This window comes from Monomorium pharaonis, chromosome 5 (assembly GCF_013373865.1).
Source record: "Monomorium pharaonis isolate MP-MQ-018 chromosome 5, ASM1337386v2, whole genome shotgun sequence".
NCBI classification, from domain to species: domain Eukaryota; kingdom Metazoa; phylum Arthropoda; class Insecta; order Hymenoptera; family Formicidae; genus Monomorium; species Monomorium pharaonis.
Window position 1 is genome coordinate 36,198 of NC_050471.1, and position 16,349 is coordinate 52,546.

A 16,349-nucleotide genomic window follows, 5' to 3' on the forward strand; every position below is an offset into this window, starting at 1 on the left:
TACAAATACGTAATCTAATTGCGCACATGTAGACGCCATTCCGATTGTGTCCCTCAACAAACTGGTTTGGATCAAAAATTATTTTATTATTTAGAAAATTATTGCCGTTTTCTCTCTCTCTCTCTCTCTCTCTCTCTCTCTCTCTCTCTCTCTCTCTCTCTCTCTCTCTGCTTCCTCTCTTCTCTTCAAAGACTTGTGTCATAGTAAATATAATAATATAATCAGGTACAGTAGTAGCATAGAGATTTAGTCTCTAGGAAGGACACAAATAGACGAACAAGAAGAAGGAGGATTGAGAAATAGAATATCAATATAAAGATATAGATAAAGAGAAACAGAGAGAGAGAGAAAGGAGGGAAGGGGAAGTAGGAGAGAGAAAAAACTAAAATTGTTTTCTTCATATTTTACAAAATGGTCCTCTCATCATATTTAAGGGGATGCTGGAGTTGTCTGTTTTACTAACAAAAAGATAGTAATTTTTGTTTAACAATATCTTTTTATTTCTTTTATAGATTTGGAAATCCATCTCCAGAATAAAAGAATACGCATTGCTACCAGTCTGTGGAGTGGAATTTCCTCCAAAAATGAGAAAAAATTGTTAATTTGCTGTCACATCATAACAATGTTTGCTTAATATAAAAGAGTTTATACAGTTTATACCTACGAAATTCGTATTCACAGACTAGTAGACGACGAGAACAGTGTCGAGTTTCGAAAATTAGATTTTAGTACCTAATTGAGACGAAATTGTGAAACGAAAATTTATATACGCGTAAAAAGTCGATAAGTAGAGCAATAAAAAAAAAATTTTTTTGTCCTCGATATAAAGTCCAATTCACAGATGGATATTAATATGTGTATTTTAATTCTGGAAAAAAATTTCCAAATCTGTAAAAGAAATATATACGAAATCTCATTAATGATATGCACGAATGACTCTACATTATCGACCTCGATCAAGTTTGAGAGGCAGTCCAGCATCGCCTTAACTTCCTCAATTCATTATACATATAGGCCCGTATTCATAGTCGTTCCTCAATTCTCAAGATCAGTCTGTTTTTGTCTCGCGTATGGTAAAACACAGTAGGCGAGACAAAAGCAGACTAATTTTGAGAAATGAGGAACACCTATGAATACGGGTAAGTGTTCATGATAAGAACCTTCGGCACTTTTTTAATCATCTTAAAGAGATGCTGGAGTCATTTGTTTTACTGACAAAAAAACAGTAATTTTTGTTTCGTAATATCTTTTTATTTTTTTATAAATTTGGAAATCCTTTTCCAGAATAAAAGTATACGCATTACTACCAGTCTGTGAGGTGGAGTTTCTACCAAAAATGGAAAGAAATTGTTAATTCGCTGTCACATTGTAACAATGTTTGCTTAATGATGAGATTTACAGTTCGCACTTACAAAATTCGTATCCATAGACTGGTACACGACGGAAACAAACAGTATCGAGTTTCAAATATTAGATTTTGATGTACAATTAAAACAAAATTGCGAAACAAAAATTTAGGTTATATATGCGTAAAAAGTCAATAAGTAGAGCAATAAAAAAAATTGTTTCCGTTCTTGATATAAAGTCCAATTGACAGATGGATATTAATACGTGTACTTTAATTCTAAAAAAGAATTTCCAAATCTATAAAAGAAATATGTACGAAATCTCATTAATGATGTGCACGAATGACTCTACGAATGAATCTACATCAAATAATGTAGATCTGGTCTTTTACATTTGATTTCCATATACTCACGTTTAGATTTTTTATTTTTTGGCACTTTTATCATTTTCATAAAATTGGTATTGTTTTTTTATAAAAATATATGATATGCGTATATATAACGCCAAACACGAAAGACTGAATTGTCATATCTATATTATTACCGATTTTTAAGACGATGTTAAAACTCCAAAAGTTTATCTTATGTATAAAATTTGCAGAATAATTTTGATTAAGATACATTTTAACGCGAAAAAATTATATATTCGGTTTATTTGATCAACAAATCTGTAGAAATTGCTAAAAAGAAATTAAAACAAAATCTGTTAAACTGACGGATTATCTGTTCGTGTTTGCGCAAGATACAGATCATGATAATTAAAGACGAAGAAAATGACGTCACAAAAAAATTCACAAGAACCATAAACTATATCCTATATTTTCTTTCTGACTGACAAATTGTATCTGGCATTCAATTTTAACAGCCAGTGACGGCATCGTAATAATTTTTTACTATTGGTCTGCTTGCTCGCTGATCTCCTCATTGTCGGATATCGATGGCGTCCTATCGTGATTCGTGCAGGTCTTCGCCTGGCATTTGCTCTCGGCGATTTCCAACCAATGTTGTTTGTTCATACTGACTCCGTCAACGAGCGACACAAGTTTGTCCGACAGATGGGCAAATGCCTTTCAAGATAAGCATAGATACCAAAAGTTCAGTTAGAAGTTTGATTAAAAAATAGTTTTTTTATTTTATATCCTTTTTACTCTAATTACTATTTAGCTCTAATGGCTCAAAGTTGAGACAAAATGTACAATGTTTTATATATAACTTATTTTTTTTATATATAACATTTCATTAAATATGTATAACTGTCATCCATGCTAGATTTTTATATTTGCCTTTTTCATTTTGCATTTATATTAATTTCAAAAATCCTTACTTTCTCATTTAAGCTTCTTAATTATTTTTTTCATATTGTATACATACATACCTCATAGATAGGTAAACAGATCGAATCAATGAAGCCTACTTGCATCATCGGTAACTGGTCCTCTTTTTCTCGATTCATAATATCCTATAGTTCCAAAAACGAATGCGTTAACACGAGAATGTTTATAAAATTTATATAAAGTTATTTATTTTGCGTTACTCACAATAGGTGTAATATTGAGCGTTCGCCTTTCTATGTCGCCCTGTTCAAAAAATTCGCTGCTAACGAGTTCAGCTACTCTTTTTTCAATCTCCCACGGTTTCGTGATAGCAGCTAAATCACAGACTGTCATCAACATCCCGCGAAGAAGTTCTCGATGATCACTAAATGCCCAGTTGTAGCCACCACTACGTGCCAAATTAAGAAAAGCACCACGTTTTCTGAAGTAAACGGCGAGATCGGTAGAGAGTATCGCTTCTTCAAGAACCTTTACTACGCGCGAATATTCTTCCGGTGAAAGATTTGATAGAATTTGATTGCCCTGGCTGCTCAAGATCATCAGACATTGATCGAAATGGTGATGCTCCATCGTTGAAGTTGAGTACAGTTGTGCCAACGGCGATGAGGCTCTAAAAACAAAAAAATATCCCATATGAATATAGAATTGTAATAAAATTACAGATGCAAATTAATGCAAAAGTAAATAAAAGCGCTTACTTAATTTGGAAAGAATTATTTGTCCCACGATGATCGAGATCGTGACACAAGCAGGCAATGATAAGCGCGAGACATTCAATTTCACCAAAGATTTTCCACCATTGAGTAGCCTAGAAATAATATAGAAGTATCACATTTATGAAACGTGAATCAACTGCATAATGGATAAAAAAAGAACTTACTGTCAAAATAGCAAACATCATTTGAGCCACGTTAAAGGCATGTCGCCAATTGTGATACGTAACGTTCCGATAATTTTTCTTTACGCTCAACAACCAACGGCAAAGTACATCATAATCGATGTGAAATCGCTCGACAAAATCCAAGTCGAGAAACATCCTGAGACACGCAATAAGGGTATCGTCGTCTTCCATATGTATATCGTCAAACTTAAAATCGTGCAATTGAAAATGCGCCGATGATGGAACTTTCAAAGTCTGTCAAAATAGAGAATATACTACAAACTTTAATAGCTATGAATATAATATTATAAAGTTAAATATTCACCAACCTTCAATCTCTGCGCATCTTCTAACGACGCTGACGCATGATAGCTCAATACTTCTAAAGTGACGCTTTGTTTTGCCATCGCTATCACAGCCTTTTCATACCTGAAAACCCGATAAATCAAGTCGAATATTTGAGATAAATCCTAAGATACACAAGTATACTCACATGTGCGTATTATGAATTCCCATTCCGCAGAAGATTGCGAACGCCTCGACAAAATTTTCGTCGTTTTTCGTGAAAGGTAAGTCGTCAAATTTATTGATCAATTGAATAACACCAATTATTTGACCGGATGAATTTTTAATAGCCATACAAAGAATTGTACGATGCCTAAAGCCGATACCATCATCTACCAATGGATCAAATCTCGGATCTTCATAAGCATTCGGTATATTGACAGTCTGAAAAATCTCTTATATCGTCTAATGTTTTATAACAAATTATTAATCAAACAATACTTACCTCACCAGTTGTCGCTACGTAACCGGTGATGCCAACATTAATAGGAAATCTACTTTCAAACGGACTGTAAAAAAGATAAAAATTGTAAAATTTTCAGGACAAATATCGAAAAAAGAAAACTAAGCATAATTACAAACTTGATTCACCTAGTGCGAGAATCAGAATCCTCACCAGCGAGATCATTCGCTTCGAAATCAAAAACGCGCGAGAAACTTCCTTTAGAAGCTTTGTGCACGAGCAACACCTGAAAGTAATCATAACATATCTCCTTTGCTCGCATAATCGCATTTTCCGCATGGTAATCATTTACGACTATTACCTGAACACGTTGACATTGAATCAACGACTGCGTGTGCGTAAGAATTCTAAAAACCATGTGTTCTATCGTACTTTGCTCTTCAAAAATCATTCTGGCCAGATCCAATAAAACCTAATGTTAATATTGAGTCAAATTAAATTCTTCTTCTCACCATTTCGATTGGTTCAACACTTACCTGATTTCTCTTCACCTCCAATTGGCTTTTTTCATAAAGCTGAGCATTTCTTAAGCCGATACCGCAGAACTGTAAGTAACTGGCAAAAATCTTTTCGTCTTGCGCAGTGAATTGTCCCTCGCCGCCGAGCTTATTAATCACCTGCGCCACTCCGATTACATCACCGTTGCAATCCTTAATAGGCATGCATAGTAAGGCACGTGTACGGTATCCCGTTAAAGCATCAATTTCGCGATTAAATCTCGAATCCTAAAACATTAATCATTTTTAATTTATAAATATAGATATATATGTATATGTATATATAATATATATATATATATATATCCAATATTTGTAAGTTACAAATTTTATATATACATATATATATGCATATATATATATATATATATATATATAGATAAGAAAAAGGTTATGAACACCACCATTTTGTTTTAAATAACTCAGTAAATATTTACGTGACATAATTCTTGTCGATACAAGTTTGTTACTCATAAAATTCTGCCAATCATAAAAATTATAAACAGAAGTTCTCCAAATATACATAACGTAACTAACAATTTACTGAAAAAGGAAAAGAGATTGTGATAGATATAGAACACTATCAATTCACTATCAAACAAATATTCTTAAAATTTTTATTTCTAAAAGATAAAAAAAATTAATACTTTTTGGTGGATTTCGCACATCAGTGTAACAAAAGTATCAATATTTTAAACATGATATCACAGAAAAGTATTAAAAATAAATGTAAAAAATTTTTGGTTTTTGTGACTTTGCGTGTGTAGAAGTATTATAAAAATATTATAATAAACTATAATTACCTAATAAGTAAAATAAAGGTATAATCAAATTATATTCAAAAAGATTGTGGAATTCAGACTCACGATACTAACAAGTGATCTATAATCCTGAACACAAGCAATATAACTTTACAAATATATGTACCGCGTGTATGTAATTACGTACAATATTAAATTTAATTACGTCATTTGACAGCCATTTTTCAAGCCTTTCAAATTACACTTTCAAAGTTAAAAGATTAATGCTAAACATATTTTCAAAATAACGTAAAGAATACACACTTCTATGTATCTTTTTGAATATTAAAGAATTTTTATATTGTTCCATACGCATTTTCTGCCATAATTTTTGTTTATGCTTTCTATAAATGCTTATTATAATGAATGGCATAAATGACAAACTAAAGACAATGATTTAAAAACACAAAGGCAATAGAGAATAATGGATACCTTTATCCATTAGATTGGGTACCGAAAGAAAATAAAGATCAAATTACACAGGAGGAAATACACTCCCTAAATAGATTAATAACAAGACGCAAGAAATTAAGAGAGACCTGTATAAAAAAAAAAAATTCAGCGCGAGGAAGAAACCAAATTGATTACAAAATGATAAAAGTTATTAAAAAAATATTTGACATTAATAAATAAACTATTTCATACATTTTTTGAAGGCAAAGTACTAGATAAATACCAAAGGGAAAAATACCAAAACTAATTTATTGACAAACAAAATAAAGAAAGCGAAAGACCAATAACTCTGTTGTCGTGCTTTGATAAAATCTACGAGAGAATAGTAAATGAAAGAAACTGGTGGGTTGAAAAATACAAAATATGCAATAAAAATCAATTTGGATTCTGAAAAAAAAGACCGTGCCTTAATAATTTGATTGAAATAGCTGCTTACATTAAAACGGATTCCACAAAAAACAAAATACTAAAGCGGCTTTTATAAATATATCATTGGCTTGTGACAATATTGTGACTTATGACAATGTCATATTATGTTTACAGATAGATCCTTGGCTTATGACAATGTGTTTATTAAAAAATTAATCGACTTGAAATTAAATACCGCAGTAAAGTTGCCAACATGATTAATAATTGGATATACTACAGATAAGTATACTATATTACAGGATAAGGAAAAATCACTAAGAGTGTACTATATAAAAGTTTACCGCAAGGACCAGTATTAAACCTAATACAATACAACATATACATCAACAAAATTACAAGTAAAATACCGAAAAAAGTGGAACAAATCCAATTTACAGATGATATTGCGATATACAGCAAAACAACAGCTAAATACCAGGAAACCGCTAAATGAGAGCGTATTGGAAGACATCCAAGAATTAAATCCACTAGAATTTTAAATATACAAATGGACAAAACTAAAATAATGAACTTTAACAAGGATAGAGTGATAAACAAAAAAACAAAAATTAATTTTTAAAATAATCAGATTAATCTTAGTACTGATGCTAAATGCCTAGGAATATGGCTAAATCCGAAATTATGCTTTAAAAAACAATACAGTCAAAGAAAAAAACAATTAAAGCAAATGGAATTTTTAAATACGCCAATAAAATATCAAGGGAAATGGAGATGAACATGCCCTTGCTTCTATATACAAAGGGTCAGTTAGATCCATAATCAATTATGAACTACCGATATACTTACCAACAAATAACTTTAAAAACAATGCAAAAATTAAAAAAAACACAATATATAATATGGTCATCAGAACGATTCTAGAATATAGAAACAGTAGTACACCTACAAATGTAATGCTAGCGGAATCAAAACTAACATCCGTAGAAAACAAATAGCTAGATTTCTAGCAAAAAATAATTTAGTAAAAAGCATCAAGGTAAAAGATGAAACTAATCTAAAAATGTTGCAAAAGCTAGTAAAAGAAAACAAAAAAGTCTGAGTATACACCTCACGAAAGAAGGAAACATGAATACAGAAGCATGGGAGAAGATTAAAAAAGAATGGAATATCTTGGCAGCAATCACTAAAAATGCAATTTTTAACATAGATTTTTGGGAAATTATAAAAAAAACAAACAAATAGCGAAATCGGCATTAAATACAATAAACATAGATAAAGTAAAAAAAGAGACAATAATAAAAAAAATAAAAAATCTCAATAATGATATACTATGAATTTACACAGACAAATCAAAAAAAGAAAACAAAAAGTCTATTGACAACGCTTTCGTAATAGAAAATCTAGAAACGAGCTGTTATATTAGTTTTAAACAAAACTAGCAGCATTTACACAGGAGAAGCGTGCAGTAGCAAAAATCATGGAATGGATCCATTGTAATATAGGTAACAAAAATAATGTAATTTTAACAGACAGTAAAAACACAATACAAGCATTAAATAATTAAATAATAGAATTTTAGCTGACCACAATATTAGAGGCGAGACATTAGTACTTCGAATGAAAATATAAAAACAGGAACGTGATAATAATGTGTAATAATAATAGAAAATTGGGAACAAACATAAATAAAAAGCAAGTTCTACTTCGTACAAATTTTGTAAACAAAAAGGATAAAAGTCCCATTTTAACGTACAAATATATCAAGAAAAAAAGTAGTACTATATAACTGACTGAAAGCTAATCACTACAATCTTAACTCTAGAACAATAAACCTATTTTTTCCACCTCAAACGTAACTGGATTAGAAATGTACCCCATTCCTTCCCAAGCGTTTTGCATTGAACAGGTAAAAATCAATATTATGCTATATGAATCTGTCTTTTTATGACAAAGACGATGGTGTCCAGAATAATATTACTTAACATTAAACACATTAAAAATTAATTTAAACAAAATAAAGTTTAAAAAAGTCGCAAGAATAAGTTCGTTTAAAAAATCCATCGTATTTTTATTAATTTTTAACGAATTACAAAAAATAAAGTTTTATAAAAGTAAAAGACACAGAACCGGAATAAAATTAATTTTAGGTATCAATTAAAAAGTATAATTATTTTAACAAACAAAATCTGAAAAAACGATAGCTTAAGTAAAAGGAAAAAATGATTAAAAACGCAATCTTTCTGTTTTGTTATAAAATTGTAAAAAATGTTTATATTTTAAATGTAAAATATATTATTAAAGTAAAAAAATTATTAAAATATTTTCATGACTCCAAGCGGCACTCGCCACATTGTATTGTCCTGTGGTTTTCACACACAGGAACATTGCAGCTCGCAGCCCGTAGTACCAATCTTTCTATAGCAAATGCCCGTCCGAATAAAATGTAAACATGAAAAAATAATGATTTGTATGGTGGTCAAATAAAATGCATACACAAACGTTATTGGGATATAAATGTGCCTCATTTTTACTTTATGCCTATACTGCTCGAAAGCTAATGACGTTCCGAGCCAGCTAGTGTCTTTCACAATTTTTAAGACTTTAAATTGAATAATCGTCGATGTCTCGAATCGATCCCTTCATCTGCTAAATTAGGAGATAAAATCAAATTCGCGTTAGGCAACAAAACTACTCTGATATGACGTTCTAGTGTTAATATCAACTTAACAAAAAAGAGTTACATAAATTCCACCAGATGTCAATGTAGCAGCGAGTACGAGTGTCAACCGTCAATGTAGTCGAATCTTGTATTCGACTACACATTACGGGTGCGTTCGGGGAGCTCGCTATTAACGCTACGCAACAATACCGCTGTTCACAGAGACGCTAGATAGCGCTATCAAAATTATGATAATGTTACCGTGTGTAGCATTTGACGTCACAAACGCGCGCTAACCTACTCCTTTCGAAATAGTACACTGCGCTTCAATGATTTGTTTTATTCCCCTAGCGAGTTTACATAGGATATATAACATATCCTATGACGTATAGTGTACATAGATAGCGTTTGGCTCAACCCCACACCATTGTCTGTTTAAACATCACGTGTCATATCTCTTTTAAAATTAAAGAAAATTTATGCGTGATCTTGAAAGTAGAAAGTAAGTAATTATTTATAATTATCCTAATAAAAATATTTAATTGAAAATCTTTCAATTAATCTATTTCATTGAAATTTATTAAATTTATTAAAATATATTAAAATTCCTTAATACTCATTCAAATTTATTAAAATTTATTAAAATTCATAAAATTTATTTTATTGTTATTTATTAAATTTTATAAATTTCAATAAATGATAAAGATTTTTAATAAACCATAATGAATTTTAATAAATTTTAATGCATTTAAATAAATATTTAGTTGCAGCATTAAGTGAATATATTAATAAATAATAAAAACGGATCAAAGAGAGATTTTCAGTGAAATATTTCACTAATATATTTCTATCAAGATGATCAAGACTGGATCTTTGTCTTGATCATCTTGATAGAAATATATTAGTGAAATATTTCACTGAAAATCTCTGTCTAATATCATTTTTCATTAAAAATTTATATATATATATATATATATATATATATATATATATATGCATATAATAATATACTATTTTAATTCATTAGACTATGCGTACTGTTTGTCTTGAAATGCAATCTTTTTCTGTATCATATAGATTGCGAATATGTAAACGACTTAAATATCATTATCGATTAAATTAATTATCAAGGTAATCATATTATTTTAAAATTTTAGTTTAAATAATGCATTTCAAGACCGACAATGTATGACATAATAATGCACTGGGTAAAAAACATAAATTCACATTAAAAAATAATATTAGGCACAAAGCCTCAAATATGATATGTGAAATAATTAAGTGAGTCCCAGATACGCACAGTGTAAAACAGACACAACCAATTAAATTCTATAAATTTATCCTAACTTTAACTAAAGCAGTAATCTGATTGGTGGTATCCGTTTTACACTGTGCGCACTCTGAGACGCTCCTAAATAAAAATACAAATTTATTAATTTCATTTTAATTTGATGTAGAAAAATGGAATAAGATGAAAATTCATAGGAAATTGTTGAAATTATTTTATTTTATTATATGTATATAAAATAATTTCAATTAAAGAGAGTAATATATGAAGCTTATTAATTATATTATTTGATTTATTTAAAAATTTTAAAAATTTAATAAAATCGTAGATAACTTTAACAAATTTTTTATTCAGTAAACTTTAATAATTAAAATTTTCATTTAAAAATTTAGTTTAATAACCATTTTATTATTATTATTATTATATTTTGATATAATATAAATATATATTTATAGTATAACATATATATATATATATATATATATATATATATATATATATTTATAGGAAAAATTATATTAAATATAATTATTATATTATTATGTTATATAATAATTATTATATTAAATATATAAAAATTTAATTAATATTGTTGGCAGTGGCTAAGCAACTGCGCAACTACGTCTGCTGCACTATAGATGTTCATGGAACTCACTATCATGCCTTTAGCTCCAGGAACAGTCTAGATAACGTTAGCGTTCGTAGCGTTAATAGTGTTTTCCTGAACGCACCGTATATGATCAAATAAGAATGAAAATGAATCTTATAGAATGCCTCAACAAGGTTGGAGCGAATAAGCCAGATAACGTATGGAATTGGATGAGAAAAGAAGAGCTTAGTACCTTAAAAGTGATATGCCAATTTATTGTAAAAACAGGAAAAGTTATATAATAAAACAGTACAGATCACATCATAAAAATACAGTCAAAAGTACCAAATATCCATTAACGAATATGACACAATAAACTCACAAAAAAATCTCTGAAAGAGGAACGCAATGACTATTCACGCACTTAAAATATATAATAACATATGCAACTCGTATGGTTTGGCTGTCCACAAATACAGGAAATGGACGCACGAGCTGAAGGCAAGCTTAATTACAATTTTACGTACACCGCAATTTAAAGCAGATTATCTCAATAATAATGTTCAATGATAATAAAGTTACTAATATGATTTTTATAATATCTGTTGTATTCTTCGTCAACTAAACATCCATGTATGTATGTATGTATATTTATGTTTCAATTTATACATAATAATAACATTGAAAATGTGGTAAAATTCATAAACTATAACTTTACTAACAACTTTCAGTTAGCTGTAAGATTTATGAAAAATCGTAGATATTTATAAATAACATATGATACGCAGAGAATTATAAATCTCTCGTAAGTTCTTATGAATCTTACGAAAACAAGTTACGCGTCTTAGGACGTATTCTGTTCAGAATTACAGCTAAATTTTATCACGAGACATATTGTTTTTATTTTGTGCTCAGCTCTACCAAAAAACACTACTATTTTTTAACGATTTTGTAAATAATATAAAGATTATCTGTTTTACTTGTTAGGCTAATGTGTCGTCCTATTAAAATTTTGAACCTATAGATTTTGGTATAAAAATATATTAGAAAAAAAGATAGTAATACGGCCACCCATTTACATTTTATACAATAACTTTGTTAATAATCAATATGAATTGAAACTTTGCCATTATATTCATCAAAGTGTTGTGTGTTCATTAGATTTTAAATTCAAAATTATAAAATATTTACTATAAGAAAAAGGCACCGAGTTTAGAACACCACTTTGTTTTTGGACAGTATTTCTTAAATAACAGTTAGAAAAATAATGTTAAGAACATAAATACAAATTAGAAAGTATCTTCTATCAAACGGTATAGTAATTTTTATAATACTGTTTCGTATTTTCTTAATGATTAATGTTTTCATAACACATGTCAAAAAGGGCACCTGACAAAATGGACGCCTAATTTAGAATTTCTATACGATCGAAGTATTCATGTTACATTTTCTTAATTTATACTTCTTATTATGTATTATGTAATTCTACAGACTAAAAATTATTCTGTTAAGTTTGTTTAAGACAAAATCGTACAAATATAACTCTCGCTTTTGACGAACTCGTTTTTAGCAGATTTTATATATAAAAAGATATGAATGTATAAAATGAGTTTTTATTTCTTTAATTAACTATAAGCAGGTCATATTTTTATCAGAATACGTATGGTGCGATGTTTAGTTTCCAAGAAATAAGGAAGTTCCAATTTAGGAAACTGTTCGGTGCCTTTCCTCTATTATATCATTTATAAAAATGTAGGGACACTGCATAATAGGCCAAAGAGAAACAACGAGGGTAATATAACCATCACAAAAAAAGATGTAAATAATTGATTTTGTTTTAAAAAGTGACAGTATTTTGTTAGAAAATTATATGTTTATGTAAAATAAATTGTTATATTAAAACAGGTAATTTTTTTATGGTTAATGGGAATTAAATAAAAATAACCTTTAAATTGAAAGAACGAATTGTTAAATATTTGATAAACAACAATGACAGTCGCAAGCGTTGCAAACGTTAAGTAAAACGCACCCAAAATATATTGTGCTATAATTACAGAAAAAAAAATATTGCAAAATACATACACTTACACATAATCTCTTCCTTCTGTCGCAAGACATACTCGATATGTATACTGTCACGTGAATGGTTAATAAAACAGCAACAAACGAGTTATCAAGGAATTGTCCCGATATTAAGATCTTAAAAGACCATGTTACCAGCACGCTCAGACGGGCATATTAACAAAATCCTATATTATTGTTTAATTTTGTATAACTCAAAATATGTAGAGCCAAATAAAAAGTTAAATGACAACAAGCGTATATACATTTGGGCGACAATGCGTTTAAATTTAAAAAGAATGTGGAAGTATGTGTAATTAAATGTTAAAATGTACCTTACAAAATTTTCGAAATTCTCGAATGTAAAAATATCTTATAACAAATGTTGATTATTGCACTTTGTCATATTAGCGTCACTGTATAACATCAGGCTATTAAACAAATGATACCACAAATGGTTATTAGAATTCATTAATAATAATGGAGATTAATATGGGTAGCCATATTATCCACACTGACAATATTACTACTTTCTCCTCTATATAGAAGCTGCTAAATTTTACATGCAAAACCACCTAACGCTAATCTTGCAAATATTATATTCACTGAACAGAACAGACCTTCGATTTGCCAACAATTTGCTGTCAGATTGTGTTGCACAGATTCTGTTCAGTTTTTGGCATCAATTTGCCATCAGTTTCTATCAGCTGCAGAACCTGTTTAGTTTCTGCTGTCAATTTGCTGACATAGTCAACAGATTCTGTCAACAAGAACAGATTCTGTCAACAGAATATGTCAACAGATTCTGTCAGATTTTTAGTAACAGTCTGCCAACATCATCAGATATTACAGAGTAATATTTGTAATCTGTAAAATTTAATGCCTCTGTAGCATTAAAAATTTATAACAGATTCTGTACATAATCTATTTCTTCAAATTTGACTATCGAAATATTTCTATCCGAGTTTCTCAACAAATAAATAATGTATCAGACTACTCTCAAAAAAATTAATTAATAGTAAGCAAAATAAAAATTAATGGAAAACAAAATAAAACTTTTAATCATGAAACAAAGTTTATTTGTGCACATCTGCTTGCTTGAAAAATAATCGCATTTTGAATATAAACAAATCATAATTCATTGAAAAGTTCCACCATAATAATTTTTTTATCTAAATTAAAATTGTTTAGAAATATTAAGAAAATCTACATTTTTTCTCACAATTTTTTATATCTGCGAATTCTGAAATATTCTATAAAAGATTCATATAAAGAAATATAATTTTTTTGTAAATTTTTTACAACGTAATCATGAATTTTTATGTAAATTTTAGAATTTTTCAGAATTTCTATATAATTTTCTTGCAAAATTATAGAAATTCTAAAAAATTTATATAATATACATTTTTAAAAAATCTGCAAGTTATATAAAAAAATTCAAAAAGATGTAAATTTTCTATTTCTAAAAATATCCCATTTCGTATAAAAATTCTGAGATACTAAAAATTCGTGTGTCGAAATACTCGCATTGTTTCGTGTTTAGATCTTCAAACAAATGACATCGAAATATTGTAATGTCGGTTTCTCGTCTAAAAAACTCTGACTAATTAACTGCGAAATTTTCCAAACATGTTTAACAACCACTTTAATTTATTATTCTGTAACAAAGCCTGTTGTAAGAGCATATGGAATTTGTGAACACCCGTTTGATCCATTCGGTAGACCAACTAAGATGGACAAGAGGGGAATCAATAGCTTCAGAAGAATTCACAAATTTTAATCGCTCGGCTTATAAACACATCATACTTCTTTTGACTCCGTCATTTCTTCTTTTACATTAATTTATTTTCGTTTATTTCCGTTGATAAGGATTCAAAATACAATCGAAACGCGTTCAAATTTCTATTCTGCATCGGATTTGTTTAAATGTATTAAACGTTAATTAATAAAAATGAATATTAATCACGCACCAATTACCGCGTTGTACTGTTATAGCCTCAATATTCTTTCTATGTTTTTTAATTCTGAGAAAATTTTTCATCACAGCAGTGATTAATTAACGATATAAGTACGATAACAGTGGAACGCATCGCGTTCTCATTAAACATGAAACAGACATAAAAATGCTAGTTATTCGATGGTATCTCCATATCTCACCTTGTAAGCGTCCGGTATATTGACGGGTTCTCCACTTTCAGCGACGTATCCGACGATTCCGGTACCCCAGGGAATCTTAATCTCATCTTTTTTTTCCATTTCTAACAATGTTGATCTTGAGCAGACATCAAATAACTTCGACACCAAACACCTACTCCTCAAACAGGATTGATCATTGCGTTGTAAGTTGTTTTCCTTGTCGGAATTGTTTGCGGGGGCCTCGTAATTTGAAGGAGATGGTAAATTTGTGGTGGCAACGGCAGCATCAGCGGCAGTAGCGGTGCCACTTCTTTCCCCTTGGACAAGAAATAATGATCCGCGATCTGCATGAAGGAGCGTGCTCACGTTCTGCAAGATTTTGTGGCACAACGATCTCACGTCTAGCTCGTTGCAAATGTCTTTGACCTGTAGAGACCTTATAAATGTTTAAGTATTCAAGAGATCAGCGGTATATTATTGAAAATCCTACCAATTCGAAAATTAGATCCTTTTCGTCGAGATGCTTGAGTTCGTGTCTTGATCGTCTTTGCGGGCGATTTGAATTACCGGATCCAACTTGCGACCCACCTGACTGACCGGCATCACTCGTTGATACGCTCAAGAAAGTTGGCGTCCCGTCAATTGTGTTGACGATTGGCTTCAGAAGACCCCCGCGCTCAAATTCGTGCGCTGAGATTTTGCGTACAGGTGTCGTAGCCCCCGAACCGCCAGCGCCACCTCGACCGGAAGATGAATTGCCAGCTGTAGCGTGGTTCGGGCTCGAAAGTTCGACGCAACTGCTGGATGACGAAGTTGGCGTCGCATGTGACACCAACCACAAGTCCACAGTCTGCCGTGTCACTTTTCTATTGACCAAAAATAGTAATAATATATTTATAAATAGGTGTACGTGTGTTTTATCTATTTTTTTATTGCGATGTTGGCCAATATCCAAAAAAAACTTTAGAAAAAAACAAGCAAAAAGAATTTTTTAAATATTGCAAAAAAAATGGATAATACACACAAATAGAATAAAAAGAATACATAAAAGAAATAGATTGATGCAAAAGAGGCAATTTAATTATATAGCTTTTTTTAACATTTTTCAAGAATAACAATTCAAACCTAC

General features: G+C 29.9%; 1 protein-coding gene across 4 annotated transcripts in view; it reads right to left on the reverse strand.

Annotated features, from left to right (window-relative positions):
* Nucleotides 1-1,253: 1,253 nt before the first annotated feature.
* Nucleotides 1,254-16,349, reverse strand: part of LOC105836858 (dual 3',5'-cyclic-AMP and -GMP phosphodiesterase 11) — a 54,937-nt gene continuing 39,841 nt past the window's right edge. For all 4 annotated transcript variants that reach the window (XM_036286582.1, XM_036286581.1, XM_036286583.1 and 1 more), the window contains 13 exons: nucleotides 15,711-16,086; nucleotides 15,242-15,646; nucleotides 4,845-5,093; nucleotides 4,670-4,780; nucleotides 4,497-4,594; nucleotides 4,351-4,414; nucleotides 4,054-4,289; nucleotides 3,890-3,989; nucleotides 3,561-3,815; nucleotides 3,379-3,488; nucleotides 2,885-3,290; nucleotides 2,722-2,805; nucleotides 1,254-2,413 (listed from right to left, as the gene is read on the reverse strand). In XM_036286582.1, the coding sequence (XP_036142475.1) occupies nucleotides 2,240-2,413; nucleotides 2,722-2,805; nucleotides 2,885-3,290; nucleotides 3,379-3,488; nucleotides 3,561-3,815; nucleotides 3,890-3,989; nucleotides 4,054-4,289; nucleotides 4,351-4,414; nucleotides 4,497-4,594; nucleotides 4,670-4,780; nucleotides 4,845-5,093; nucleotides 15,242-15,646; nucleotides 15,711-16,086 (2,668 nt within the window). In that variant the 3' untranslated portion in view covers nucleotides 1,254-2,239. The remainder of the gene's footprint in view (nucleotides 2,414-2,721; nucleotides 2,806-2,884; nucleotides 3,291-3,378; nucleotides 3,489-3,560; nucleotides 3,816-3,889; nucleotides 3,990-4,053; nucleotides 4,290-4,350; nucleotides 4,415-4,496; nucleotides 4,595-4,669; nucleotides 4,781-4,844; nucleotides 5,094-15,241; nucleotides 15,647-15,710; nucleotides 16,087-16,349) is intronic.